Below are 27882 nucleotides of genomic sequence, written 5' to 3'. Positions count from 1 at the left end.
GATGGTTCAGCCAGCAGAACCCACCCTGGATGTGTGCTGGGGTGTCCAGTGCAGGGAATGCTGTGAAACAGGGAGCACAGCAGTGCTGCTCAGCTCCCCCACAGGCCTCACTTCACTTCTGGCTGGTTGCAGCACAACCTCAAACCTCTGCAAATATCTGCAGGCCAGAGCAGGGTCAGAGCCAGCCACAAAGGGCTCCAAACAAACAGAGCCAGCCCCAGCCAGCCCGGCCCTCGGGGCAGCACTGCTGCCTCACCACACCTTCAGCCAAGCTGGGAAAGGATCAGACTCATTTATTTCTCGGTCTGTCTCCAGCTCTAAACACCTCATTATAGGAATTTTTGCAATATATCACAGACAATTATCTTACTCATCTCCATTGTTATTGTATCTTGCCAAATGCTGGAGGATAAGAGGTCCTGCCCTCCACAGGGACTCACAGGCTTATATCCCTGTCTCCACCCTAGCCTTGTGCCAGGTGGGGTTTTCTAACTTTCCTTCCACACTTCTGTCTCCAGAATGCCCCTTGCTGGGTGCAGAGCTGTGGCTGATGCTTTGCTAACTGGTAATTTGCTTTCCACAGTGAGCACAGAATCTCTGAGCCAGGTTTGTTCTGCAGGACACATGGTCAAAAGCAGTGAGGGGATATTCAGAGCCTGCTGAGAGCACAGACCCTCTGGGTGGGAAGACAAAGGAGTATGTCCATGTGCCTGAGCCCTCCTGGGACTGGCAGGAGGAGTGTCCCACCCCAACAGAGCTGTCAGGGAACACTGGCCATCTCAGCCCAGAGCAGGACATTCAGGAACTGTGTCAGTGATTGTATTTACATCAAATCTTTACACTCCTATGCAACTGCCACAAGAGGCAAAGAAAGGCTGAGAAGGAGCAAATGAAAGGTGGGACATCAGAACCTTCTCCCTACCAGGGTTGACTTCTGTGGCAGAGGGCTCGGGCAGTGAGGCCAGCAGCAGCATGCAGAAGATCATGGTAGCAGTCGGAGGCGCCGCAGGGTCAGACGGGTGCGAGTCCTTCAAGGGCAGCAGCTGCCACCTACATTTCTGAAAGACAAAGCAAAGAGAGTGGGTGAGAGTCCTCCAGAGACAGGGCTCCTCTGTGCTGCACACTGGCTGTGTTGTCATCGCCTCGTGATGGGCTGGGCACCCTTCCATGCCTTCAAGAGTGGCTCTGCCCTGACCCATCACTGCATCAGAGCCTCAGTGAAGAACTAATAATCACCTGACTGTCTACACCACCTCTAAAGCTGTCACTGCAACTCAGCCTTTAGGCACTCAGCTGCCAGGACTCCTGGGTGGATGTACTCTCTTAACTGCTCTCAGACAAGTCCAATGCAAAGTAATCTCTCCTTCACCAATTCTTCACTTTCCTCATTATATTAACAAGCACTGAAGCTGCAGGGACAATGAACTTGGCTTCCCAAGCAGGGTTTATCCACCTCTGCCTGCACCAGGTGCCTACTCCAAGCAGCCAAGTGAGCACTCTGGAACTTGCCACACACCCTTAAGATACATGCACAAAACAGGGTGAAGATCTCTCTCCCTACATGTCCACATTGCTGCCAAAAATGCATGTGCACTCACATGTGCAAGCACACTCCATTTCCTGTTTGGAAACGTGGAAAACAGCAAAGAGCCTAAACACTGGCAATTTCAGTGGAAAGCCATGATAACACCTAAAGGAGCACGAGGTCACATCAGCAGTTATGCGAATTCTTTGTGTCCACATTCCCATCCTGGAGGATAATTTTACAGGAGGCAAGGTTAGAGGCTCTGCCTCATAATGAAATGCCAGAAGAAAACAGAACAAAATCAATAAATGTAAAGCTGCCAGGACCAGAGGGTGTTTCTCAAGAATCCTCAGAGCGGTAGTAAAAAGGCAACACTGGATTTGTTAGTAAAGGAAGAAAGGATACAAAAGGGCCCATCACTATGCCAGTGCATGCATGACTGCAGGAGCATCAGATGCCATTACCTCAGAGATTTCTAACAAAAGGCTCTACTTTTCCACCCAACATAATTAAACTGTACAAGTCGCAGCCCCTGAGTTGCCGTGGATACCAAAGGAACTGGATACATCCACAACAGACACCACAGCTTCTTACATCCAAAGGTAAAAACCACAGATTGCTGGACGCCCAGAAGCTAAATCAGGGTTAGAATCACTGAAGCTTGCCCTGTTTTTATTCTCTCTCCTAAGGATATGCTACTGGCCATTGTCCCTGCTGGATTCCAGCAGAAAAGATGGCTCCAAGCCTGAAAAACAACCACGGGCCTTTTGGGAAAGGAGCCAAACATGCCCGCGGGAGGGGGAGCTAATGCTGGGGGGTTGCTGTGCCCAGCCAGGGAACAAAGCCAGCAAACCAAAACACACCTTCAGATTGGCAGCACCCCTCCTGTTCCAGCCATTCCCACCCCAACACCCCGGCCAGGGCTGGGAGGGGGCTGCCAATGAGGGGCTGTGATTTTGTGGCATTTTGGGTGGCCTGCGTGAAAAAGCGAAGCCCAAATCTCAGCGGGAGGGTCTGGTGACCACAAAAGAGGTTTTGACCAAGCACTCTCCAGCTGTATGTGGACCCAAGGTCACCCTTCCCCACTGAAATGGGAGGGGGTGATGGTTGATGAAAACACACTGATTCCCACCATCCCAGGACAGACAGCAACTCCCAAGGAGCAGAGACTTCTTGTAGTCAAGTGGAGGGAGACTTTGTAAAGAGACAGTTTTGTGGCAGAGGTTGAAGACAGGTGGGTGTTAATTTATGCAGGTGATTTGCTAAGGTGTCCTGGAAGCTCCCAAAGCAGGACCTGCAGAGGGAACTGCAGAGAGTTCAGCTCTAGGGGAGACAGTCCTGCCACGGGACCTCAGAAAGGTGCTTGTCCTGAACATTAAGGCTTTAACTTGAACCACCTTCCTGGAGGAGGTGATGGGAACACAGCAGAGACCTGTTTGGTGGTACATGAGGTGCCCTGACCGTGACCCAGATGTCTGCCCAGATCAGCTCCACCATATGGGTGAAACCTGGGATAGATCCTTCCCATGGATGCCCAAGCTGGGCCAGCCACTGAACAGAGCTGAGGAGGTCCTGGCAAGAGAACAGCAGCTTGGAAACATCTCCCAGGTGACAACTGAGCTGGAGGTTTAAAAGCTGCCAGCTCTACTGGAGCCCTCAGATGGCAGAGGACAGCACACATGGACTGTACAACCTCATCACCCCTCCAGAGCCTGGCAAACAGGGTGAAATCAGGCATCCATAAAGACTTAGGACAGCTCCCACCAAAACACCCTGGGACTTCTCTTTAACTTGTCCAGGAATAAGGGAAGAGATAGCCAGAAGGCATTGCAATAGGAATCACACATGGCTAAGTGAGGGCCAGAGCCCACTGCTGAAACAACAAAGGAATGAGAGCAGCCCCAGACACTGCCCAGTGTTCAAATGCCTCCGTTTCCCATTTGATCCAAAGCCCAGCAAAGAAGGATCAAGAGCAGGGGAGCCCCCATCCTCTGCCTCCCAGCCCAGCTGGGATGGGCTGCAGCCCTCAGTGAGGGGTACTGAGGTGGGATTTAGCATAAGGACTTTGACAAAGGAGAAGTTGTGCTAAGTGCATCCCATCCTCTCAAAATCACCCGTGAGCAAACCATGACAACGGCCACCAGTGTCCCAGCAACAGAATAAAGGTACCACAAACAGGACCATTATCTCACTTGACCAGGTACAGACCAAGCAGGATAATTTAAGTTCCTATTTGCTTTCTGCAAAGCTCACACCATGTTCTAAATGACACCTACTGTGCTGCCACAGAGCCAGTCACATCATTTAACTGCCTGAATGTGGTGATAAGAATGAAAAACATCAGGAGGAAAGGAGGAATGAGGTGGAGGATGGACAAGGGAAGTCACACAAGCACCATGTCAGCTCCTGCCACTGAGCCAGGAACCAGGCTGGAGGGAAGGTGGGGCTGTGGGGCACAGAGAGCTGTCTCCCACCCTGAGAGCCAGGGGCTTCTCAGGACATGGGTACATGGACCTCTGCAGCTCCACAAAAATAGCGTGGCTTGGGGCAACTCCAAGCCAAAACTGGAAGATGTGGCCATAGAGGCCAACCTGGCCTCCAGGGGAGGAAAGGAAAGCTCCAGAGCTGGCTCTAGAGCTCACCTGTCAGCAGCTCCATGCCTACAAAAGTTGGCTTTGAATTTGGGCTTTGCCTAAAGAATATCCAAGGTGCAGGATGAAAGCTCTCGATGTGTCTCTGCTGATGACAGAGAAGGCTGGCCTGGACCAGCCTCGTCACTCCTAGGTGGCCACAGCTGGGTGACATGAATTCTCACCTTTGTATGTGGCAGAGATGAATCATTTCCAGCAGTTCAGCCCTACCCAGGGACCTCAGCAGCTGGTTCAGGCTGCGCTGGGTTTGTTCTTTCCACCACATTTGGTTCCCAGTCCTGGACCACCAAAGTGCCTGTTTGGGAGTCCCGGGAGAGACGTTGCACAGAGGGAGCAAACAGTGCCACTGCTCATCTTCAAACGCTGTTGTTGCTTAAGCAAGGTCAGCCAGAGTGTTCTTCACCCCTTTGGAGGGTGAAACATTTAGAGGAGGTTCAGCTCCACTCAGGAGCTGGTACTGTCAGAAATCCCTGTTTGAAGAACTACTGATGTTGATTTCTGCTGAGTCTAAATCTCAGCCAGGAGCAGACTGGACTTCCAAGCTGCACAATTCCCAGTGCTAGGACATTGGAATATACTACTAAATACAACCCTCTGTACAAACTGCTTAGAAATTCTATTCCCCGTGATTTTTTTCTGGGCAGACGACTCGATACTTTTCCTTGCTGCTCTTCCAGCTGCATTAGAGTCCCTTGCTGTACTCATGCCTTTCTTCCTGACCTGCCCACACATACACACCAAGTGCCAAAACTCCAGCACAAGCCCAAACCCAGCGAAAACAGGATTAGCAACATCCTCTCAGAGGCAAGAAAGTGTTAAACTCTGTTCTCAGGCCTGACTGGATCAAGTTGCTAATTGCTAACAGCTGGCTGCAGGAGAATAAAATCCTGTTACAATCATTGGGAGAGTGGAAAAAAAAAATCTACCAGTTGAAAAACTCACCAAGAAATGCAAAAGAGGGCACTTCTCCCCAGTCATCCCAGCAGATACCATGCCTAAAAAGCCAATCCATGTCTCCACAGAGAACCAGCTCGCTGGGACCCAGCGCTGTCCCGGGCTCAGCGGGCACAGGAGGGAGCTGTTCTTTAGTGATGTGCACGGAGAAGGTGGGACTTGGAGCTCCTCCAGGCACTGTTCTCCCTCCAGAGATCCATTACGGAGGTCTGGCATGTTTGCAAGCCTCTCTAGATCCCAAGTGAAACAGGCATTTGTTTTAACTGGTTCCTTTGCAGATCATTACCTCGGAGTGGGACCTTAGGGTTTGCTGCAGGAATCCCACTACAGATGCCAAGAAACTCCACAGTCATGGAGAGTATCACACACAGAGATCGATGTACAACATGGGGATCTATCCTAAATCAAAGCATCCTCAGAAGAGGCTCAGAATCAAGAAGACTGGATGGCACCTCCTAGCATTTCTAAAGGAAACAGCAAAGCTAATAACTGGGGCAATATCTGATGCCTGAAGAAATAAGAGGCTGGAAAGTGTGATTTTCAATTTTCTGGCTCCAAAATGATGGCAGAACATTTCTCTTTGCCTCAGAGTTAATCTGAGAGACCCCAACCCCCAGCAGCCTTCCTCTGGAGCACACACAGCCCACGCAGCTCCGGTTTGGACCAAACAATCTGCTGATGAAAACGCTCAGCAGAAAGAATTCTGATCACTTTTTAAAGCATTCTGCTTAGTTTAAAATTCAAATACTGACACAAGACTGGAAAAAGGAGGCAACAAGTTTTCCCTCAGGTGAACTCAAGAGTGTGGTCTCTCTCCCTACATTCAATCAACCACACAAGGGGAGAGGTCTCTCTGTGACATGTGGGTGGCATCTGGACAAATCAAGTGCCAACAGTCACACCAAAAATCAACAGGCCAGGGGCTGCAAGATCCTGGCATGAAGTGCGAGGCTGCAACAGGAGATTTTGGATATGGGCACCAGAGAGGACAAACCTATTGCAATGTTAGGAACATGGTAGGGGACAGGGCAGAAACAGTGACACCACAAAGTGATGTCCAGAGCAGCAAAAAGGCTGGACAGATAAAACCAACCAGATCATAGGTGAAAGGGTTGGGTTAATCAAGATGCACGTGAGAAGTCAGTCACAGGAAAAGGGAGACAAGAATAGGCTCCAGTGTCACCTTTGAGGTAGCATTAGGAGACCTGTCACCACAAGAGATGTGGGGCTAGAAGGACAACATTCAGGAGTGGCACTTGGGGTAGGGACAGAGACACCACAAACCTGGGTCTGAGGCAGTGGCAGAGGAATGGGAGCATTGAGGTCTGGGTGTACTTTGTGGTCACCCCCTTGAAGGGTGAGGGACAGACCTGCCCTGAGGCTGAGGAAGGTCTGAACCTCATTTTCCACATTGCAGCCAAACATCTTAACAGGGTTATTATGAAAAAAGTGACACCTCACTCTTGCCAGATTTTAGGAGAAAAACAGCATTCTGGTCACTCATGACACACAGGGAGGAGGTTCACCCCAGGACTCAAACCTGAGGGAGTGCCTCACCTACAGCCCAGAGAGGGGCTGGTGTTTCTGCACAAGAAAGGAGACCAATAAATCCTCCAGCTTTTCCCACTGCCTGCTGGCCAGTCCCACAGGAGAGGGGTGTCCTTGGCTTGTGAAACTGCACAGAGCACTTCTGTCACAAAACCAGACTCAGGGATAAAAGAACATGCATTAAATGTAATTTAATCCATCAAAGTAACAAGGCCAAAATTAGAAACCATTAGAAAGGCAAAGCCAAAGATAAGGAAATGCAAATTCATTGTACCACGGTGGTGGTTCTTAGCTCAGCTAATCCAAAAACAAAGCTACCCTTCCCCACTGGCCCAGGGCATGGGAACCCTGTGCTGATCTCAGCTGAGGAATCTGGAGGCACTTCCCACGACCCAGGCAGACCTGCCAGGTCCCCTGCAACTCTGCACAGGACAGAAGCACATGGTATTCCCCAGGAACCCTAAAACCAGGAGCAAGGGGAGCCTCGTGCACCCCAGCACACCCTCCAAAACATAGGTCCCCTCAACTGCAGAGGCTCCAGTCCCACTGCTTCTGCAGGACTGAAGTGTCAGGAGAAGAGAAGACTGTGCACAAACTAACAGTTCCAAGAACCTCCCTTCTCCCTGCCCAAGCAGCAGCATCCCTTACTGTCCCTTTTTGGAGCTTCTTTCCCACCCTGACAGGCCACAGAGAGCACCCAGAACACTGACATTTTCACCCCGTTCCTTATACTGGCATCTCTGTCCAGTTTTTCTTCTTTTTTAAACTTTCCTTAAAACATACCAACTACAAGTCAGCAACAGTCCTCTCCAGACCTACAATCTTCCACTGCAAGAGTCTCACATACCAACCATCTCTGTGACACATTAACCACAGAGATGACAGATGGGGTATTAAGAGCACTCAATCTAAACCACCTTCCTCCCTCCCCGTCCTCAAGGGGCTCCACCATAACATTTTACTGAACTGTACTCAAACTTGCATTCGGAAGGAGATCAGGTTACCAAGTTGCAGAATTATTTGGGCTGGAGGAGATCCTCAGGAGAGCACCTAATCCCACCTCCCACTCAAAGCAGGGTTAGCACCAATTTCAGAACAGCCTGCAAAGGACTTTGTCCAGCTGGGTCTTAAAAACCTCCAAGGATGGAGGTTCCCCCACTTCTCTGGACACTGCTCGACTGGCTGCAAAGGGAAAACTTTACCCCTCCCTATGCCAAGGCAGAACTCCTGTGATTTCAATCACTGTCAACCCTCCTGCTCAGTAAAGAGACTTCTTGATCATCTGCTCTTGGGTATCCCAACACCTTCTCTTGTCCTGACTAAACCGCCCTGGCTCCACCAGCCTGCTCAGGGAAGTCAAATTTCAGTGTTACATTACTTAATACTTTCTGCCAAGTCACCACTTGGGAGCCACCACCCCTGGTGAGACAGAGACTCATCCAGAACCAGTGGGACTGCAGTGGGACAGCTCTGGTCGGATTTTGCCATGACTCCCACTGGCTTCTTCATGAGCAAACCAGGGAACAACTGAGAGTTTGTCCCATACTGACACCAGGCACTACTCCACAGCCCTCTGCTTAGGGAGTGCAGGGATCACGTTCCCACTGGTAACTATTTTTGAGAGGTATCAGGTGGCACTTTCTAAATCAGCTTATTCATGGTGCTGGTCAGCGACACGGAGACTGAGGCACTGCCACCCTGGCACAGGGCAGGGACTGGGGATGTGCAAACATCAGAGACCACCAAAACTGCTCAGGAAGGTGTTTCTCAGCTCAGAGCTCACCAGCAGTGGTGAGGCATCCTTGGAAAGCCTGAAGGATATGCCAGAGATCGGTCCCAGGGTGAGGGGGACCTTGCCAGGGGATTCAACACACTCCTGATCCCAAAGCAGAGCCTCTTCTGCCTCCTGGGAGCAGCAGCACTTGGTCAACAGCAGGGACCTTAGTCAGGACACAGATATACGATGTCAGTGCAGCTCCTTTTGGCAATTGGTACAGGAATCTCATTAAAAACCACAATCTGAAGACTTTTCAGACATGATCTGCTTTCCATCAGAGCACACAGATCGCTGGGAACGCTCCTTCTTTAATGTGGCATTGATTTACAAATGCACCAGCTCCCCCAGATCTCTCTGTGGACAGAGGCTGGTCTCCACTGCCCGCTGGTTACCTGCTCCCTCTCTTATTTTAAAACACTGCTACAGCATTTATGTTTGCCCAAACTTCTGGAACTCCTTTGGTCTTCCCAGATTTATTACAAATTGGCAGCCAGGATTCAGAAAGCTGCTTTGCCAATTTGTTTTAAACAAACAGGTTCCAGAGTTGCTCGAGTTTCAAAGGCTTTGAAATGTTATCTTGGATTTAACACCCTCCCTGGTTACCAGTGCAACGGGAGGTTTTCTGAGATCCTCATAAAAGCAAGGACATCATCCAGCTTCTTCCCAAACACGGGAAATGTTTTACTTCTCTGTATTATCAGCAATCAGTAGGGTTTTTCAACCTTTCCCAACAATATAAACACGATTGATGAAATTTATTTTGTTATACAGATATTATTTCTCAGTGCCCCACGATATATTTGCTGTGCTTTTCCAGTTCTCTTTAGCTTTCCTTATCAACTGCCTAACTTTCAAAACACCACTTTACAGTAACAGCCACTTATCTACAACCTTTGTTTTGCAAATTGCTCACAGTGGAATCTGTTTGAAAGCTGAAACATGATTACTGGTGGTGGACTCTTGGCAAAACCATTAGAAAACCAGCAGCACATAGTACCCAGCACCAAGCTGAGATCTGCTGCTGTTTGCAAGGGTGGAAGCCAAAACCTAAGAGAGTTCGGTGAAAACCAAACCAGGAAAGTGATTTTGGAGCATTACTAATTCAACTGGCCATCTAGTCTCCATCAAACCACTTCAGAAATGCTGATACTACCAGGAGTTACATTTTATGAGTTTTGTAATGTCTCTTCATATTTGTAAAAATAAAACTCGGAGCACCTGTTGCTGGCACACAGCCCCTTGCCCTCACTGTGGGCTCTGTTGTAGTCTCACCAAATAATGTTTATAAATGTGAAGAGCCACGTCCTACAGCTGCAGGAAGATACCAAACTTGAAGCAGCTTTTTCCAGTGCCATCACTTGACTGCGCTCCACAGTCTGAAGTGACTCCAAACACCAAACTGCAGTGAGTGGGACGTGCTCCTGCCCTCCCACAGCCTCACAGGGGACAGGGCAGGCTGTGACCTCGGTGGGTCCCATCTCTCCAGGGGCTGAGCAGAACCTCCATCCTGCACACCAAGCCAAGGCAGCCAAGCCTGGGTACAAACAGCTGCTTCATTCAGCTCGAGCAAACTCCGCTTATGATCCAAAGCGGTTTTAAAGTTTAATTTATGAAGTGCCTGGCAAAGATGGAGCAGTGAGTGGCAACACTTACAGATCACCTGAAACCGCTGCATCAAACTGGAGACTCCAGGGAGGATTTCCAGGCAGGTCTCACTCACCATGTTCCACTGGGTTTCCTATTCACTAGAACAACTCTGCAAGTCAAATTTAACTTCCCATGTACAGAGATGAAATTGCCTTTAACTTTAAACGCTCCAGCAAAAATACCTTGCATGACTGTAGACAGCTCAGAGAAGATCTTTGCTTACCACAATGCATTTCAGGCAATCAAACCAAATGCTCTGCTTATAAACAAAGGAAAAGCCAAGGACACAGAAAAAGCTCGAGCAGCATTTAACAGCTCTGGAAAGGCAGAATGGCCGGTTCTGACCACATTTTCTCAAGACAGACCAGAAAACAGAAGTCCACAGAGAAGTAATAAGATTTAGCAATTACACAGAAGGCAGGTAGCTGTAGAAAAATCCCAGGATTGTTTGAGGCAAAGGCAAGAGAAACAGAAGAGATGGGGAGGGGGAAGAAACATGTAAAACAATGATGCCTAGACCAAAAAAAAGGACCCCATTTACCTCTTTTCCATATTGAAAATGAACTGAAATTAAAAAACAACAAATTAAAAACTAAGGAAATGAAATTCCACAGCATACCATGCACATTAAGCCTCTGGGACATATTGCCACAGAGCAATGTGGGAGTAATTCAATAAAATATTGGAAGTGGATCTACATAATAAGAACATCTGCGATTCCATTAACGTGAAAAGAGAGCACACTGGATATAAATTTTCCTCTAGTTAGGCGTAAGCAAACCAGGAATTAATGTGACCAGAAAGTTATCTCCTGCACGGGCAGGTTATTCCACATGTGTCTGCACTCAGGCTCTGGGGCTTTCCTGTGCCCACGATAAGATGGTGCCTGAGTAGGTGGGCTGTGATCCCAGCCAGTTTGGCAAGCTCTGCCTCTCTGGATAGAGATCACATTTCAGTTTTCAGCAGCTTATTGTGCAGCTTCTCAAGAAGAGAAACAACACTACCCACCTTTTATTATTTTTTTTTTTAAACAAAGATTATCCTCTGTGACACAAGAAGGGCAGATGAAATTTCAGCCAAACCTATTAAATAAATACCTGTGGAGCAGTGACCGACCCTGGAATGCTCTGGTGGAAACACAGCTATTTTGGAAAGTTCTCAGCACCTGAAAAATTGGGTTTACTGAGGAATTAAATCAGATTTTATCGGGAGGGACCGCTACTGGAGAGCCCCATGGTTAACCCTAACAACAAGGATTCTCAGGTGCAGCTTCCTGCATAGTCACACTCCCGTGTTTTAAGCTAAATGGGAGTCTGAGAAAGTTTGGTAGTGCCCAAAATTGCAGTAGGTGCTTCAGGAGGGGACAGGGTCTGCCTCTCCTGGGGAGAAGAGAGAATACAGGCAACGTGCAGCCACAAAACTCATGTGGGGCAAGAGCTGCTGGGGCTCGGGGGGCAGAAGCACATCTCCCCCAACTCCCCACTGTCCACAAGCAACTCGCTGCCAGCCCCAGTTCTTGCACATCTGTCTCAGCCTTAGCCCTGAAACATCTCAGGCACCTCAGAGATCAAACACTGTGCACTTTTCCAGGACAGCCCCAGAAACCACTTCTGGCCAGAACCCCACCAGCCCCCTTCACATTTCTGCCCACAGCAGACCCTGCAGGTCCCAGAGGCCCCCAGGCACACATTCCCGAGGGAAAACCCATGGCTTGTGAGCCCTCCCACAGCTGCAGGAGGGGAAAACAGGGAGCAAAGAGCCACCATCTCCCTGCCAGCCCAGGGAGAAAAGCCTTCACCTCCCAGCACCGCCACCTCCACAACCCCCCCCCCGACTTCCAACAAGTCTCCACGGGCGTTTGTGCTTTATCCCAGGACAGAAACTGAGGGACGAGAGCTGATCACAAGCTGAGAGCCAGGTTAAGCTGGAAGGAGCCTACCTGCCTCTCCTGGGGCCTGCTGAGCACAGGGAACAGCTGCCATGTCTCTTTTGAGCTCCACAGGTTGAGCCAGGCTGTAGTTTCGACATTCCTTGCAACTTTCCACCAGCACACATGATATGTTCAAACTTGAGTAACTCCTCCCTCCTCCCTCCCTCCGCACACACAGACAGGCCCAGGAGATGGCCCTGCCTCTATCATCCCAGTTCCTATAGCAACTCCTGACCCAGCAGATGGAAACAGAGCTGTTTTCTAGGCAAATCTGCCTTCTTGGATTCCTCCGCTCTTCCCTGCTGTTGGCCCCTCCTTGCTCCAGTGCTCTCCCTGGGGGCTGCTCCGCTGGCACTTGGCCCAGACTTTGCCTGGAGGAAGGCCAAGCTTTGAATTCATTTAGTAAAACCACAACATAAAGCAGCTCTCCTGCTCAGGAAGCAGGGCCTGTGTAGTCCCAGGGGCAGGCCGGGCACCGCAGAGCCAGCCTGCACCTTCTGGCTTAACACAGCTCTGTGCTCCCAGGGAGAATCCCAGCAGGAACATCTCCATCCTCACCTTCACCCTCCACCAGCCTGGGCCATCCGTGGGGGAAAGGTAGAAAGCAAAGACAGAACTAGTCATTTATTAAGCAAGTCCAGCCGACAGAATTATTGTAACCCTGGGCGCTTCTCAGATGTTTGGACTTCTGCCTCCAAAGCCTTTCCTGGAAGAGGGAGAGTCCAGCTCTCTGGACCAGGGCTCACTGCCTGCTCATCACAACAGATCAGCCCATTGCTGCCCTCAGGTCGGGGTCCCAGAGGAGTGAAGGTCACCAAGGCAGCTGTCAGACAGCTGTGTGACACCACATTCCCTTCCCTTCCCCCTAAAAATACAGAAAGAGAGGGGAAGTACAGAACTCAATACCAGGCTGTGGCACTTTGGGGGAACCTCACAGGCAGGTGGCACTGCTGGGGCTCCATGGTGGCAGGACAAGCAGGACCACAGCAGATGGAGGCACTGAGCTGGGCAGGGGGGGCCAGCAAGCTGTGGCACCCTGGGAGACCCCCCACACCTGCCATAGGGGCTACAAAACTGCTGCAAAGCCATTCCACCCCCAGCACCAGCTGCTGCCCCTGCCCACATGGGCTCCACTGCAGAGCCACTGCCCCTGGAGAGCCCCAGAGCACACACAAGGCTGGGGCAACGTTCACCAGGGTGACAAGGTCACTGGGATTTGAGAGGAACATCCTCTGAGGGCACTGGTTCACACCCCCAGCTGGGGCACCAGCAGCAGGGACCACGGCAGCAGAGGGGGACTGAAGAGCAGATGGATTTTGCTGACTTGCCTATTGGGAAATGCAGGTGCCAGCCTGCCTCCTGCAAGGAAAGGGCAGGATGTCCCACTTGGACACCTGGCAGGGGTGAACACCCTCCTGGGACCAGCAGTGCAGAGCTGTGACAGCAGTGCTCGGGTGGGAAGTGGATGCTGGTGCTGTGCAGGACTCACAGGGACTCCACAGCAGGAGGCTGAGAGTGGGGACAGCAGCCATTCAGCCCGTTCCTCACACTCCCACCTGCTACAGCAGCTTCAGGCAGGAATCACAGCAAAGCCTCAACACAAGCAGCAGGTATTCTGGGTATCCCAAAGCTAAAAAGGAAGCAGACATGCACCACACTGTGCCACACTAAGTCCCAACTGGAAAATAAAGCTGTGAGCTGGAAGACATAGAATCACAGGATATGCCAAGTTGGAAGGGACCCACCAAGACCATCAAGTTCTAACCCTTAGCTCTGCACAGGCCCATCCCCAAGAGTCACACCCTGTGCCCCAGAGGATCATCCAAACTCTCCTTGAGCTCTGGCAGCTTTGGTGCTGTGCCCACTGCCCTGGGCAGCCTGGTCAGTGCCCAACCACCCTCAGGGGAAGAACCTTTTTCTAAGATCCAGCCTAAACCTCTCCTGACACAACTTCAGGCCATTCCCTCAGGTCCTGCCACTGATCACCACAGAGAACCTTCCTCCCATCTTCCTCCCTGCCTCCACATCCCATCCCAGCCACACAATCCACCTCTGTAGAAGACTAATTTTTCTTCTCCCCCTCCTTGGGGTAATTTTCCCATGTGTGAGTGAGTCAATCAGCTCAGAGGGATGGGATAATCCCTAAGGTTTGGGACAGAAACACATGGCCAGCAGAAGGGTGGATATGGGAAGGTATCAGGCCCCTTCCAGCCTGGCAAGCCCTGCACCAAGAGGGTGGCACTGAGATGGATAAACACCCTTCCAAGGCCTCTCATCCCAAAACAAGGATGGTCAACAGGATGGTGCACACAAACCAAGCTGGATACAGGGGTAAGCTGGGACCAAAACAATTCCCTCTGGAGGATACAGGGTAGTTTGTAGCAGAAGGAAAGGCTGGACATCCAGGAACAGGGAGTCCAGGAGTGACATCAATACAAGCACCAAAGCAGATCACAGAAGCACCATCAAGGGTCCAGAGAAAGCTCTCATTTCCCCGCAGCACTGGGAAGAGCAATGGCCCAACTCACAAACAGAGCTGAGGAACTCCTTTCCCTGGGGAAGGACAATGCTGTGGAGGCACAAAACACTGCTGGAAAACTGCTGACTTTGCAGTCAGCCTCACTTGAGCAGTTCAGCACAGAAACAGGCTCCCTGCTGGATGCCCTCTGAGATGTAATTTGATCCCACGGTACACATCCACTAATCAATCGAGGGATAAAGCAAAGCAGAAAACAGCCTTTTTTTTTCCCACTGGAATGAGCCCAAATATGCACAATAACAGATCCCACTCGGAGCTATTGCAAACTGCAGTACTTTGGAGAGTTTTGCATCTCTCATCGCAGAGGGAGCATACTTCTGCAATAGCATCACTGCTTCTCAAATTGTGTATTTGAGAGACTTCCTAATGACCTCATAGCAGCACATGTGACCACTAAGTCATCTTCTCAAAGGACCAGGAATAACATCAACAGACCCTGTTTTGGTTTTGCACAGAACAGCTTTCTTCAGCACAGGCAAAAGAGCAGAACCAGCTCAGGCCAGGGTTGGCACAGTGATGGTTTCTCCAGCAGGCTGTGTTTGGCCTTGGGAAAGATCCATCCAATTAACAGATGAAGACCCATTAGCACATACTAAATCCCACATACAAATTTAGACACAAAAGCTTTTTTATCCTGATGCAGGACTATTTGGTTTAAGGCATCTATATGGCATCATGAATCTCAGAAGTATTCCAAAAGTGTTCTGAGAAGAGGTGGACTCACAAAACAGAAAATAATGCCTTGAAAGGGTTTCAGTGTTGGGTTTTTTTTCTCCCAGTGCTTAAAAATAACCTGCTATGCTGAGCAGCAAAGCAGGAATTTGAAATTTGTGAGTGATGAACTGGTGAGCTGATCACACTGGGATTGGGAAGTTGCCTTTTGCTGTCCCCAAGCCAGGTGGCACTGGGAGAAAAATAAATTAATGAACACCTATGATCATGTTGGCACTAAGGCAACCAAACAACTCCAGGCAGACATGGAGCACCTGAGGGGTTCCCTCCTCCCTACCAAGCACAAGGCTCCTGCAGAGGAAAAGCTACATAATCCCACTGTAGCAGTGACAAGACCTGTGACTCGTGGCCAGAGAACTACCCCAGCTACCACCAGTGAGATGGGAATATGTGTCTGAGTAAGAATAAGGAACATGCTCATTAAACAGCACCTAAAGGCTCCTTCTGCCAGGCCTCTCCTGCAGCAGGAGCAGCACAACAGGCTGTTCCCATCACACCACCTGTCTCTCCACAGTGGCTCTGCTCCACGGTCCTTACACTCCCTGCCTCCCACCCAGCCTGGCTATGGCAGGAATTCCACCTGCCCTCATCCAGGAAGGCCACAGCAGGAGCTGGTGATCCTGTGAGCACCAACATGTCATGTCCCACAGGACCAGGACATCACCTGAGCAGCCCTGGGCCAAACAGGGACACAGGAGGTGAAGAGCACAGGACAGTCCCAGTGAGGAGGCTGGGCCTGCACAGTGTTCAAGCTTTTTATTCTTTCAGTGAGAGGTGGTGAAAGCCAGCTTCCTTCACCTTTCCAGGAACTTTTGATGGAACACAGAAGGCTGCTGTAAAAGTGCTCTGTTTACACCCTCCAGCCCTGTCCTGTCCTTACCACAGTGTGAGAGAGTGTTCACTCCCACCACCCAGCTGAACATCTGCTCAGCCCAGCTCTGACACCGCAGAGAAATCCACTTCCAGCCATCAACCTGGGAGAAGAGGGAAGCGGGGCAGGGCTTGGCATGGTGGGGAGGGCAAGTCTGAGACACGTGTGTGACATCCTCCAGGAAATTCTGACAAACCACCCTTACCATGTGCTGACTAGAGCTGCTCTGCAGGGTAACAGGAGGAGGCTCAGAGATGACAGGACAGTGCATGTGGTGACATTACGGACACCTGATGTGGGACACACCCTTCCCTAGTGGTTTAAACCCATAAAACAATGGATGCAAGGGGAGCACTCACCCTCCACATGCCTCCCACCCTGTGCCAAAGCAGCTTTTCCTGCTCCAAAGGGAGATGATGAGAGCCCACAGAGCAGCATGGTGTCTCCTGTGCCCCTCAGTCCCTTCCCAAATCACCAAAGAAGGACAACCTCTGGTCCAGCCATGGGACAGATGCCCCCAACAGATAAAACTCTGCAGCTGAGCCAATTTGCTTGTTCCTGGGCACCCAGGCAACTGCTCTGTCCTGCTGGGACACCAGAGCAGAGGCCTCAGCACTGCTCTGCCACCACAGCTCCCTCACCCACAGAATGGCTGAGGAGGTGGCAACGGAGGAACAAAAAAAATCCCCAAAGCTGCAGCCCCAAAAATCCCACTCGGAGCTTTCACGTTACCAGGAAAGATCCAAACAGCAGCAGCCTCCTACTTGCCCTGTCTTTTAAACAACACTGTCCCCAGCTGCTACATCATGGGCTGCCTCAAAGGTGGTGAGAGTGAAGGAAGGTGGTACTTGCAGCCCCAGGTCAGAACCAGGGGAGCGAGATCAGTTCAGCTTTAGCTGTTGTGATGACAAAGGCCCAGGGAACACATCAACCAGACAAGGAATGAACTCCTGGCACTGAGGCTCAGCAAGGACACGCCAGTAAACACTCTCCCTGCCCATCTTTTCTGACGCAACTGTGAGAAAAGGGGCAGAGAAAACCATTATCTGCAAACAGACATCCCTCCCTCTCCCTGGACACCGGGACCAGCCCAAGCAGGACGTCTCCAGCCCCTCTCTTGTCTGCATGGTGAGCCAAGAACCCTCTGGTGTCCTGCTGCAGATGAGGATCACTGCCACGTCAAGGAAGGGCTCAACTCCCCCAAGCTGGAAAACCTGTGCTCTGGGCTTTTGACACCTAATCCCTGGAAGCAGAGGTGATAATATTCAGCAGGTGATATATTCAGCAGGCACAGGGCCTCTTTCAAAGCTGACTTTTCTTCTTGAAGCACTAGATAGTATCTAACATCCTGAGCATTATCTTTCACAAGCTCCTCCCCACCACTGCAGCAAGGCAGCTCTTTCTGCCCTCCATCCCTTGTCATGACTTTGGAGCAAGGAGTTCTGACAAGCAGAGCTACACAGGTCCTGGGACTGCTGGGGACCAAGTCCTGCTATCTCACCCCCACTGATACTTCCCCATGTCTGCTCCTCCCTCCCAGAAGTTTCCCAGGTGAATCTATGTTGGCATGTTACATCTCAAAACTACAAGCCGTGGGGATCTGAAGACCAATGTCTGAGTACTAACTCCAAATTCAGCTCAGAGAAAAGCTAATCAGCTTCTTTCGCAGGAGATTTTATTCCAGAGACATGGAAAGCAACAACAGAAAACCAAACAAACCATAAGCACTGGCTTTAAGGTTCATTGAGGAGGAACAGCACGTGGGAAGGGAGAGATTCATCACCAGCCATGTGCTTTTCCCAGCAAGGGACACCAATCCAGCTGAACCGTGGGACAGGCAGAGCTCAGCTCGTGGCAGCAATGCCATTACAGCTCCCCATAAAACCCAAAAATAAGCGGTGCAGGGAAGAACTGGTGGTAACAAAAGAGCTGTCAGGCTCTAGCTGACACCCCTGCAGCCCTGTACAGCTGCTGCTCCAGGACCTCCTGGCCACACAACCCCAAACCTGACCCCTGCCCTTGGGGCCGAAGGAGCACACACAGGGAGCAGCTGACAACACTGATCACCACATTTCTGTGATTCCTCAGCAAGGACCAGCACCTTCAAATAACCAGAGCACACAGAAGCCCATGCTCCCAGACCTTTTGGCTGCCCTTTCTGGCACGGAAACAAAAGGCAGGAGCAGTTCAGATGCACAGGATACCAAAGGGCCCCTCAGCAAGTGAGATTTCATAATCCACCCAAGGACGCTGCTGCTCACCCCACACACCAGACTCAGCTCACACAGGGGCTGGTTTGCACTCTAACAGGAACACAACATGAATCTCCAGAGCAGAAGGCAGTGCAGACAGATCAGGAATCATGAATCTCCAGGCAGAAGATCAGGACCAGCCACAGAAACTGTCCTTTTCAGTGCCCACGAAGCACACACACCATTTCTGAATCTCCCTGTTACATGAGGGGATGCAGAGCCCAGGGATGCAGCCAGATTGGAGTCTAGCAAAGAGGCCTTGGCTAGGGAAGCTTCCACCTCCTCAGCAGCTCCTTCCATCTCAGCCACTTCCCTTCCAAGCAAGGCCTCCTGGCTGACACAAGCACCAGGGTGTTGCAATCTGCAGTTCTGCCTGAAGAAATCCAGCCCAGCCCAGGCACAGCAGCAGGCCTCTGCTCTGGTCTGACTGCATGCCATCCCTGGGCACCCACTGTGTCCAGAGCCTCGTGGCATGTGGGAAGGGAAGTTCACTCCTCAGATGTAGAGCTGTGGTGCTCCTGTTAATGCTCAGGACCGTGATGGGTAACTTAGATGTGAGCTCCAGCACATCTCATGGCCTCTCATGGGGGGTTTTCTGAAATAACTGCAGTAGAATCTGGGGGAAACCCTCTCCTCCCACGGTGAGGGGCTGAGGAAGGTGGATAAAAAGGCAGCTGTGTGCTTTGAGTATGTGTGGCCTCAGCCTGAGCACGCCCTGAGCAGCACCAATCCCACACGGGCAAAGGAAGCTCACAGTGCTCATCCTGCACATCCTGACAAACACCAGGGATAACACCCAAGGGAAAACACCCATGAGCTCATTCCAGCAAATGCCCTACAAGCAACTGCTTCACCTGCAATCCCCCGTGCAAACATGGGAAAACCACCTAACGGGATCCCTGCCTTCCCCTGCACAAACAGCACGAGGGTCTGCTCAGATTTCCTGTACTAGCACGGAAAAGACAGAAGGATTGGGATACATTACACATTACATTATTAGCCCTACTGGGACATTTCCCAACAGTTCACTTCAATGTTTTTAAACCTGCAGGATGAGGTAATTCCAACCTAAATGCATAACCCACACTACAGTGTGGTTCACTAGGTACAACTCTCAAGCAAAAGCAAACAAAAGCTGATCTGTCATGGTCCAGTGCTCCATCCCCGGACGTGTTCAGGGCTTGGCCAGACAAAGCCATGGCTGAGGAGATCACATGCTGGAGACAGTCCCACTTCAAGCAGGAGGTCAGGCCAGAGACCTCCAGATATCTGTGTTTCCATCATTCTATGACAGCAAAGGAGAAGAGGCAGAGTAATTATTGCCAAGACAACAGACTTGCATCGAGTTTCTCTGAAGAGATCTTTCCAGATTATATTAAAAGCTTGGTTAGCAAAGATGTCTGCACTGACACAATGAGGGCTAATTCTGGCAGGAATTCTGGAATACCAGGATCTGAGCCCCGATGTGCTGCACAGGTCCCATGCAGGGTCAGGGTGCTGAGCCACACTGTTCCTGCACAAATTAACACCCACCACAAGAGATTTCTTTTTGGCATTTAACTCAGCTATGTGTTCAAATACAATAGCTTGCAATAATCCCAGAACACAGGTTAAAAGCAAGACAGCCAATAGTTCCCAAGACGTTAGAAGAGACCAGAAAATTCACTTCCCACTCGAAGTCTTTCCTCTGGGGAGGCCTCAGCAGCACTGCTGCTGCCTGGTGTCCTTCCAGTGCTGGGAGGAGGCCAGAAAATGCCACAGCAGAGACTGAACCACACTAATCACTGGTGGGTTCAGGCCTTGGGAAGAAGGCAGCATGTCTCCATGAGGTGCTGTCTGAAGGGTGATGGGGAAGCAGCAGCAGGCACCAAGATAGAAGAGGGTTTTTGGTCACCAGGGAAACTGCCACTGATGCTGTTCCTCCCTGATGTCCACCCACAGTGCTGCCAGGACTGACCATGGTGTCTGCATATGACACTGGCCAGCAAAGCTCATTTTCTCAGAGTAAACCCTGTCCAGTTTGCCCCAAAATATAAAAGAAAATATCAGATTGCTTCTAGGTAAATATGTAGATGGAAGTCATCAAACTGATGGAAAATAGAAAGGACACTTTGGGAAGTTGAGTTATTAGAATATCCATCACAATCCAGACTAATGCAAAGCACATGCACTCAAAAACAAAGTCCACAAGATGAATTCACAGCTTTGGGACCCTCATCCAGGGAAACAGTGCAGGAGCTTCACTGCAGGGCAGCTCTGCTGGTTTGCTCTCCTCAGCAGCTGAATCACAGTGCACATGGCCAGCACCTCATCTCAAAAACACCACCAAATAACACCCCAGCACCCCCAGCTCAGCTCCACTATAAATGCAGAAATAAAAGATGAAGATTCCTGGAAGACCAAACTATCCAGCACGAAGATGTGACACCTTGTCAGCAAGAGCAGAAACAGCCTGAAAAGCACTGACATCTTCCTGTTGGAGAATACTGGTTACTCCAGCTATTCCTGCTGCAGTATTTAATTTATTTTATCTTTTGACAGGCAGAAACAAAAGAGCACAAGTGAAATAACATAACAGTAATAGAGATGGACAACAAAACCTGACACTTGGCTAGTTTAGCTCTCCATAAGAAGGCAACACAAATGAACTGACACCACAACCAAATGATAAATGCAACAAAAACATGCCCAGACTCTCATCCTTCAAGGAAGCAGAAGAGCTGCAAGCTCTGCAGGCTCCATCTCTGTATTTGCTTGTTCTTGCAGCTCCTCATTCCCGATGGGTGGGACATTTTAACACCTTAAATGCTATTCCCAGAGAAACTGAACTAACTTCTCATTTTCACAGCATAAATTCATCTGGTTGGAAGAAAATACCCCGCCCTTCTCCTCTGGCCTCCAAACTGCAGCTGGCAGCCTCAGGACACAGGACAGTCCTGGGGAAGAAACTTAACTGTTTACTCTGTTTGTTTGCCCCTCCTCCATCCCCCACAGCACCATCACCTCGGTGCCATCTCCTGACAGGAGCTGACTTGTTTCAGGTTCATCAGGCACTGGAGCTCTGCACTGCAGAGCTCTGCGGGCAGATTTGGGCACAGCACCCTAAGCATCAAGAAAGAAAAGTCAGATCAGGTCAGGAGAGCATCATCCATGCTGGGAGCACTTCCAAGCAAACACCCAGAGCTGCTGCATTAGGAGCAGACAGGCCTCAAATCCAAATTTTGGAACAACTCCACCCATTTTAATTCCTTGGTCATGCATTCTGCAAGCATTAGTTCTGAGTGGGCTGGTGTTCTAACAGCTCCACACTTGAAGCTTCATGGACAAAACAAGGTTTAAGCAGCACTTTTCAGAGCACAGACCATCACCTCCCATGTGCACCCAGCCAGAATGACCTTCCAACAGGCTCCAGGGGTACAGACAGCCCGTGAACAGACCCAGCAGGATCCCATCCAGGAGCAAAGTGAACAATGAAATGGTTGAGCTGCTACAAAAAATACACACCCTCACTGCCATCCATCAGAGTAACAAGTGCTCTACCAGTGCCTTCCATCTGGAGGAGGCTCCTGGGATTACTGGTAAGGGCATGGAACCAAAGCAACTTATATTCACAACTATTTTACTTAGGGAATAAAGTAATATGACTTAGAAAGTAGATATTCAGTATATGTCATACTTGCATGGTACTACACACTCACAAGGAAGCCAAATGAAGTTTGCTGAGCCTGCATATAGGAGATTCCCACTTTTGTGTGCTTGACTTTCCACCTCTGTAAAATACCTGTGGGAAGTTATGCATTGGAAAGAGCTTCTGCTAAACTCCCATAGAGCACATATGCTTAAATGACAGGAAAACAAAATACCACCAAGCCTCTGCTCACCTCTAAGATTTACTTTCAAGGATTTGTTCCAAAAAGCCAGCTCACAGGAGTGACCCACAGAAGGAGACTTCCCTACAGGCAGAAGAACGTGGCTGTGGAGTAGTAGGAGGTTTTAACACATCTTGCCTTACACATTCCTGTCTTCAAGTTGCATAAAATGTTGATAAATTTAAAGTTTGGGATTTGAAACTCTTCCCATCCAGTCAGACATCATTTTGCTTACCTTTTTTTTTTTTTTGAAGAGATTGGGAAACAAGTGGCTCTTTGGCTTCTATTTTCATAACCAATGAAAACTCCTCCCTCTCCCAATCCATTTTCACATAATTAATACCTTCTTGATTTGGAAGAAGTGATTTTAGGCACAAAGAGGCTCTGGCATCAGAGAGGTGCCTTCTTACTTTGCCTGTGAGAACAGGTTGTACTTTAAAGCTGTTGGCAAGAAAAGCTCCCTAGGTTGGGAACACCACCCAACATAACCTCAGAACAGCTTTGCTTAATTTTCAACACTCCCAAATGATGGCTGTGATTATTTTGGAAGAGTAACCCAGTTGCCATCAAGAGAAATGGAAACCAGCATCCCTTTTGAGAGGCACCAGAGACTGCTGGGATCCTCTGCAGCAGAACATTTACATCAAGTCCTCCCTGCTCAGAATGTTCTCATGCATTAACAGAAAAAAACACCATCAATTCTACACAAATTCCTTTGCTGAAGCCAGCAGAAAAACGTCTGAGGAATTAAGGCAGATGAGAGCCTTCCCTGGCTTGGGCTTATCCCAACACCACACACACTAAGGAGAGAAACAGAGCTAAGGAAAGATGAAATACTTCCTTGCCATCATCTCCTGTTGCTGTCCAAGCAACAAGCCCCAGCCCTTGAGAGCATCCCTGGGTATTCTTTGCATTCAGGAAGCTGCTGTTGGAGCACAAAGCTGCCCTGAACTGGGCTGTTTCACAGCCTCTGGTGTTCTGTGTGTGCCATGAGGACACTGGGCATGTGACTTGTGTGTTAAAACATCCTGGCTCGCCCGTTGAAGTTCAGATTCTTTCCCTGCAAAACACACACTGCATGATCTCATCTGCAAGCAATCAGCCTGAGAAATCAGCTTGTTAAAGGAAGCTTCTAGGAAAGGAGAGATGTCTCTGGAGAATTTGGGGGCCTATATAATTTTAAGCAGTTTGTTAAACCCCAGCTGCTCTTCTCCCCATTGGGGTCACACAACCAAGAAACCGTTTCTCCTCCCACACAACTCCAGACAGGACAGTTTGCCAACACCTAACTGGAGCATCCTATTTGCTTTCTCCACAGCCTGAAATCACTCCCATTTCCAAGCAGAACTCATCCTAAGCAGGCGCTGGAACAGTGCAAGGACAAACTCAGAGCTGCAAGTTGAGCAGCATCCAGCAAAGCAATCCATTAAACATGGAACACCACGCTGAATGTGTAAAACAGAATATTCTCTTAATTTCTGGAGGTGTATTTCAGCATTTCCCCACAATTATCACTTGGACCCTGGACACGAACCTGAAGACAGGAATAACCAGCGCAGCAGGAGCTCTGCAGAGGAGGAAGGGAACAGGCAATAAGCTCCCAACTTTGCCCTGAGATTGCTTAAAGTGACGTAACAGAATTTTGCCTGAGTTTCTGGGGATGCTGCCGTGCTACAACATCCCCAGAAGGCAACACCTTTCACTTGCCAGTGAAAACCTTGGCGAGCACTGCAGAGTGTGGGACAAAGTGCAGCCTCTGATCCCAGAGCACGCTCCCAGCTGGGCTGTGCAGGGCCAGCTGCACCTCATTGCTGCAGCAGGAGCACCGTGGAGAGCAGAACAGGCTCTTGTGCTCACACACTCGGGCACATTTGCATCCCCCGAGCTCCCAGAAGCAGGACCACCACTCTTGCACTCAGCAGGGAGGCTGGGAAGATCAGAGCAGCATCCTGCCTTTCTTCACTTCCTTCCAGGCTGTCACACCCTGCCTGGGCTGCTCTCGGCAGCATCTCCCAGGCAACCCCTTCCCAGCTGCCCCTAGTTGGTCATTCAAGTGCTTTGAAAGACTTTTCTTAAAATTCTTGCATAGAAATCACTGTTTAATGTTCAACACAGAACAGGGGAGGGAGGGGGGAAAAAAGCTAGCCTGTCTCTAACAAAGGAGATCAGGAGGACTGAGCCCTTGGCTCTTCCCAGACATGGATTACATTCCAAGTGAAGTGATTATTCACCACTTCCAGCACCTATTTCAGTTTAACTTGAAAAAGTAACTGTTCTGAAACAAACAGAAGGAAGCAAAGATCAGGCAACACACATTTATTACCATGAGAGCAGAGGATCAAGTTAACCACACTGGGTTCTCCTTCAATTTATATCTTTCCAAAAGCCACTTATTGCTTTTTATAAAGATTACCTACACTTCAATCCATAGCTGTTGAAGCCACTATGTGAATCAGGGTGATTTGCCCCTGGACAATGCAGGATGACAGTCATGCTGCAACTCTTTTGGTCAATGGTGGCACCTTCTAGCTCCAAACAACACTCTGAACCTCAGAGCAATTTGAAATAACTGCAGTTTGAAGTAATTGCAATAATAAAAAAGCTGTTTGCTTTCTGTGTCTTTAAGAAAAAGAAACACATAGCTCTGAAGGCAAACCTTCAAAATGTTATGAGAAAAGTCTCCTTCAAGCTTTCTACTCCTTAGCCAAGTTCCTAATTTTACCAGATTAAGAGCAGACAACCCCCCCCAAACATCTGTCCGCTACTAAAATCAAGGTACAGGACAACCACCTCCAAATCCCTGGAAAACCACAGCTCAGAAAACTCAAAGTATAAAAGGAGGGGGGCAATATTGAAGGGATCAGCTGCTGCCTCCTCTGGTGCAGCTTCCCAACCAAATCATGAAGGGAAGAAGAAAAAGGAGACTTTCCAGCTCAAGTTCCAACTCCTTTTTAAAAATCAGTTTATAACCACTAAAATAAACACAGTAAGAACAACTGTGCAGTAACTGGGAACCTGCAGAACAGCTGCAGTTTAAGAGCAGCTCAGGCCAATATCTGGCAAACACCAGCAGATACAACGGCCCAAGGGGATGGCAGGACATTTGGGGAAGGAAACAGTGAATTTCACCCACAGGCTCATCCAGAAACTGCCTAAAGTCCATCCAGCCAGGGCATGCCGGGCACAAGCAGTTATTCTGTCTGTGCTGTTCACTGCTGAGGTGAGCATTTGCTCCCTGTTAGAGCTGCCTATCTCCCAAATTCCAATCTCCTCCTGGATGCGCCTGCACTGCCTGAGCCCAGCCCAGAGCTTCCCAGTGCTCCTGACACCTGGGTGGGCACACTGCTCTCTGCACTGCTCTCCTGCTCCCCCAAAACCTCCTCACAGGACACTGCTGGTCCCTCCAGGGCACTGCAGCCAAACCCCTCAGGAAACGGCCACTTCCACGGGAAGGAAGGTCAAGAAACCTGGAACAAGCAGATTACTCCAAAACACCAGGACTTGAATATTTCAGCTGTTCTGAAACAGCAACCACGGCAGATGGTGCAGAACAGCAGCAGCGAGCTGCACCTCTGAAGAAAAGCCACCCAAAGCCCTCCTGCCATCTCACCTTTGGGCTCCAGCCAACATAACTCTTCAGGATTTGGACATTCTGACTGTCTTTAGAACTCCAAGATCCAATTCTCCGCTCAGTGTTATCCAAGGATCTACCCCAAGCCACATGCTTTGAACACCCTCCTTCGCTGCAAAGCTGACAGTGCTCAATTACACCCAGTTCTAGTTGTTCTTGGCTCTGTCCCTCACCACAGACCTGTGCTCTCCACGGCTGGGCTTGTCACTGTGCACAAAAACCAAACTCAGGGAAGAGGCGACAAATAAAAGCCTTCCTGGACAGTGAACGGAATGAGAAAGATGAAGGCTCCAGGAAAAGGCAAGCAGCCAGCTCCAGGGGAGGAGGAAGAGGTCACCTGGGCCATTCCCAGGGGAGGAAAAGGACAGAGAACCTGAAGGAAGCATGGACCACTCTTGGAAGTTTTAAAGTTTTTAAGTTAAGTGGGACAAGCTTTTAAACTAAAAGAGGGGGACTTAGATTAGACATAAGGAAGCAGTTTCTTGAAATGAAGGTGCTGAGGCACAGGTTGCCCAGAGAAGCTGTGGCTGCCCCATCCCTGGAAGTGTCCAAGGCCAGGCTGGACAGAGCTCTGAACAACCTGCTCTAGTTGAAGATGTCCCTGCTTGCTGCAGGGGTGTTGGACTAGAAGAGCTTTAAAGGTCCCTTCCAACCCACACTATTCAGTGATTCTAAGCTGCTGCACATTTCAGACTGCAGGCTATGACCATCACAGAGACACTCACACCCCCAACACGTGCCCAGGGGACAAGCACACACCTGGGTAATAGATTTAAGGCTTCTTAAAGCACATTTACTTTCCTCAATTATACACCGGAGGCCACAACCCACAGGCTGAGCAAGCCACGAGCGGCACAGCAGCTAATTCAGAGAGAGCTCCTGATTTCCACAGCCCACATTACCCAGCCATCAGACTGAACGGACATCGGAGCCTTTCTAATTTTATAGTCCACAGAGACAAGGCAGGAACGGCTGATGGAAGAGCAGCAAGGCCTCTCTGCCCACACACACCACTGCTGCTGGCTCCACAACTGCAGAAATGCTGCCTTTTTTTTTTAAAGAACTTTTTTTTTTTTATAATGGAGTCAGCTGAAGAGAAAATGAGGAGCTCGGCATTTTAAACCAAAGCGTTTCAAAATGCTGGTTTATCTTTTAGCCTCAAAAGAAGAGAAATAAAGTGAAACAAAATCTCAGTCACTCCCTCATAACAGTTTTCCCTTTCTGTCTCCAACAAAGCAAAGCGCCCTGAGTTCCACTTGATCACTTTTTCTTTTCTTTCCTCTTTGGTTAACATGATGCCACTAGAGAGGGTGACACAAATTAGTCTCATGTTCTCATATTTTATCTTTTCCCAATCCTACCTCTCCATTAAAGCACATTCAGAAGGCAGAGCAAGCCAAAGGAACAGACAGCCAGCACATCCAGCACGAAAAGGACGGGAACCACACCACTGAACAAGCAACAGCATCAACCAGAAAAGGCTTCGGTAAAAGTTTAAAAGCAAAGTTTTCCCATAGAGGTCTGCTAAGTAAAAAAAATCATAAGGGGAATTTCTTTCTTTCATAAAGGGGAAGAAAAAAAAACAAACAGGCAAACGAGCCATGAGCCAGCACGGGTGTCCAGCCCGGAGGAAGAACCGGGTCTGGGAACCCGAGCAGAACAAACCACAGCAGGGGTTCCCTCCCAGCTCGCACGGCCCCGGCAGCCGCTGCTGGGGCAGAGGGAAAGAAAAACACCCAAAACACAAGGGCGGGCGCGGGGCGGGGGGACCCGCCGGGCCGGGAGAGCCGAACCCCGGCGGGGACCGCCGGGCGGAGGGGCCGAACAAAGCCCCGGGCACCGCATGACGGGGCTGCCGGCTCGTCCCTGCCCCGCACAGCGCGGGGGTCCCGCAGGGCACCGCGGAGCCCAGCGCGGCCCCGAACCGCGGGCACCCCCCGCCCGGAGCCTCCCGAG

General features: G+C 49.9%; 1 protein-coding gene across 4 annotated transcripts in view; it reads right to left on the bottom strand.

Annotated features, from left to right (window-relative positions):
- Positions 1–27361, bottom strand: part of LOC113969700 (discoidin domain-containing receptor 2-like) — a 59500-nt gene extending 32139 nt beyond the window's left edge. The window contains exons 1-2 of one of the 4 annotated variants that reach the window (XM_027687786.1): positions 27288–27361; positions 923–1058 (exon numbers count right to left, since the gene is read on the bottom strand). In XM_027687786.1, coding sequence (XP_027543587.1) covers positions 923–1058; positions 27288–27305 — 154 coding nt within the window. In that variant the 5' untranslated portion in view covers positions 27306–27361. Of the gene's footprint in view, positions 1–922; positions 1059–7461; positions 7485–12041; positions 12197–27287 lie in introns of those variants that run through there. The other 3 variants (XM_027687784.1, XM_027687787.1, XM_027687788.1) reach the window with 3 other exon arrangements.
- Between the last annotated feature and the right edge of the window lie 521 nt (positions 27362–27882).

Source organism: Neopelma chrysocephalum, unplaced genomic scaffold (genome assembly GCF_003984885.1).
Source record: "Neopelma chrysocephalum unplaced genomic scaffold, ASM398488v2 Primary Assembly neopelma1_74, whole genome shotgun sequence".
In the NCBI taxonomy this organism is placed as follows: Eukaryota; Metazoa; Chordata; class Aves; order Passeriformes; family Pipridae; genus Neopelma; species Neopelma chrysocephalum.
Note: the sequence above shows the minus strand (reverse complement) of the source record. Positions and strands in the feature narration are given on the sequence as shown.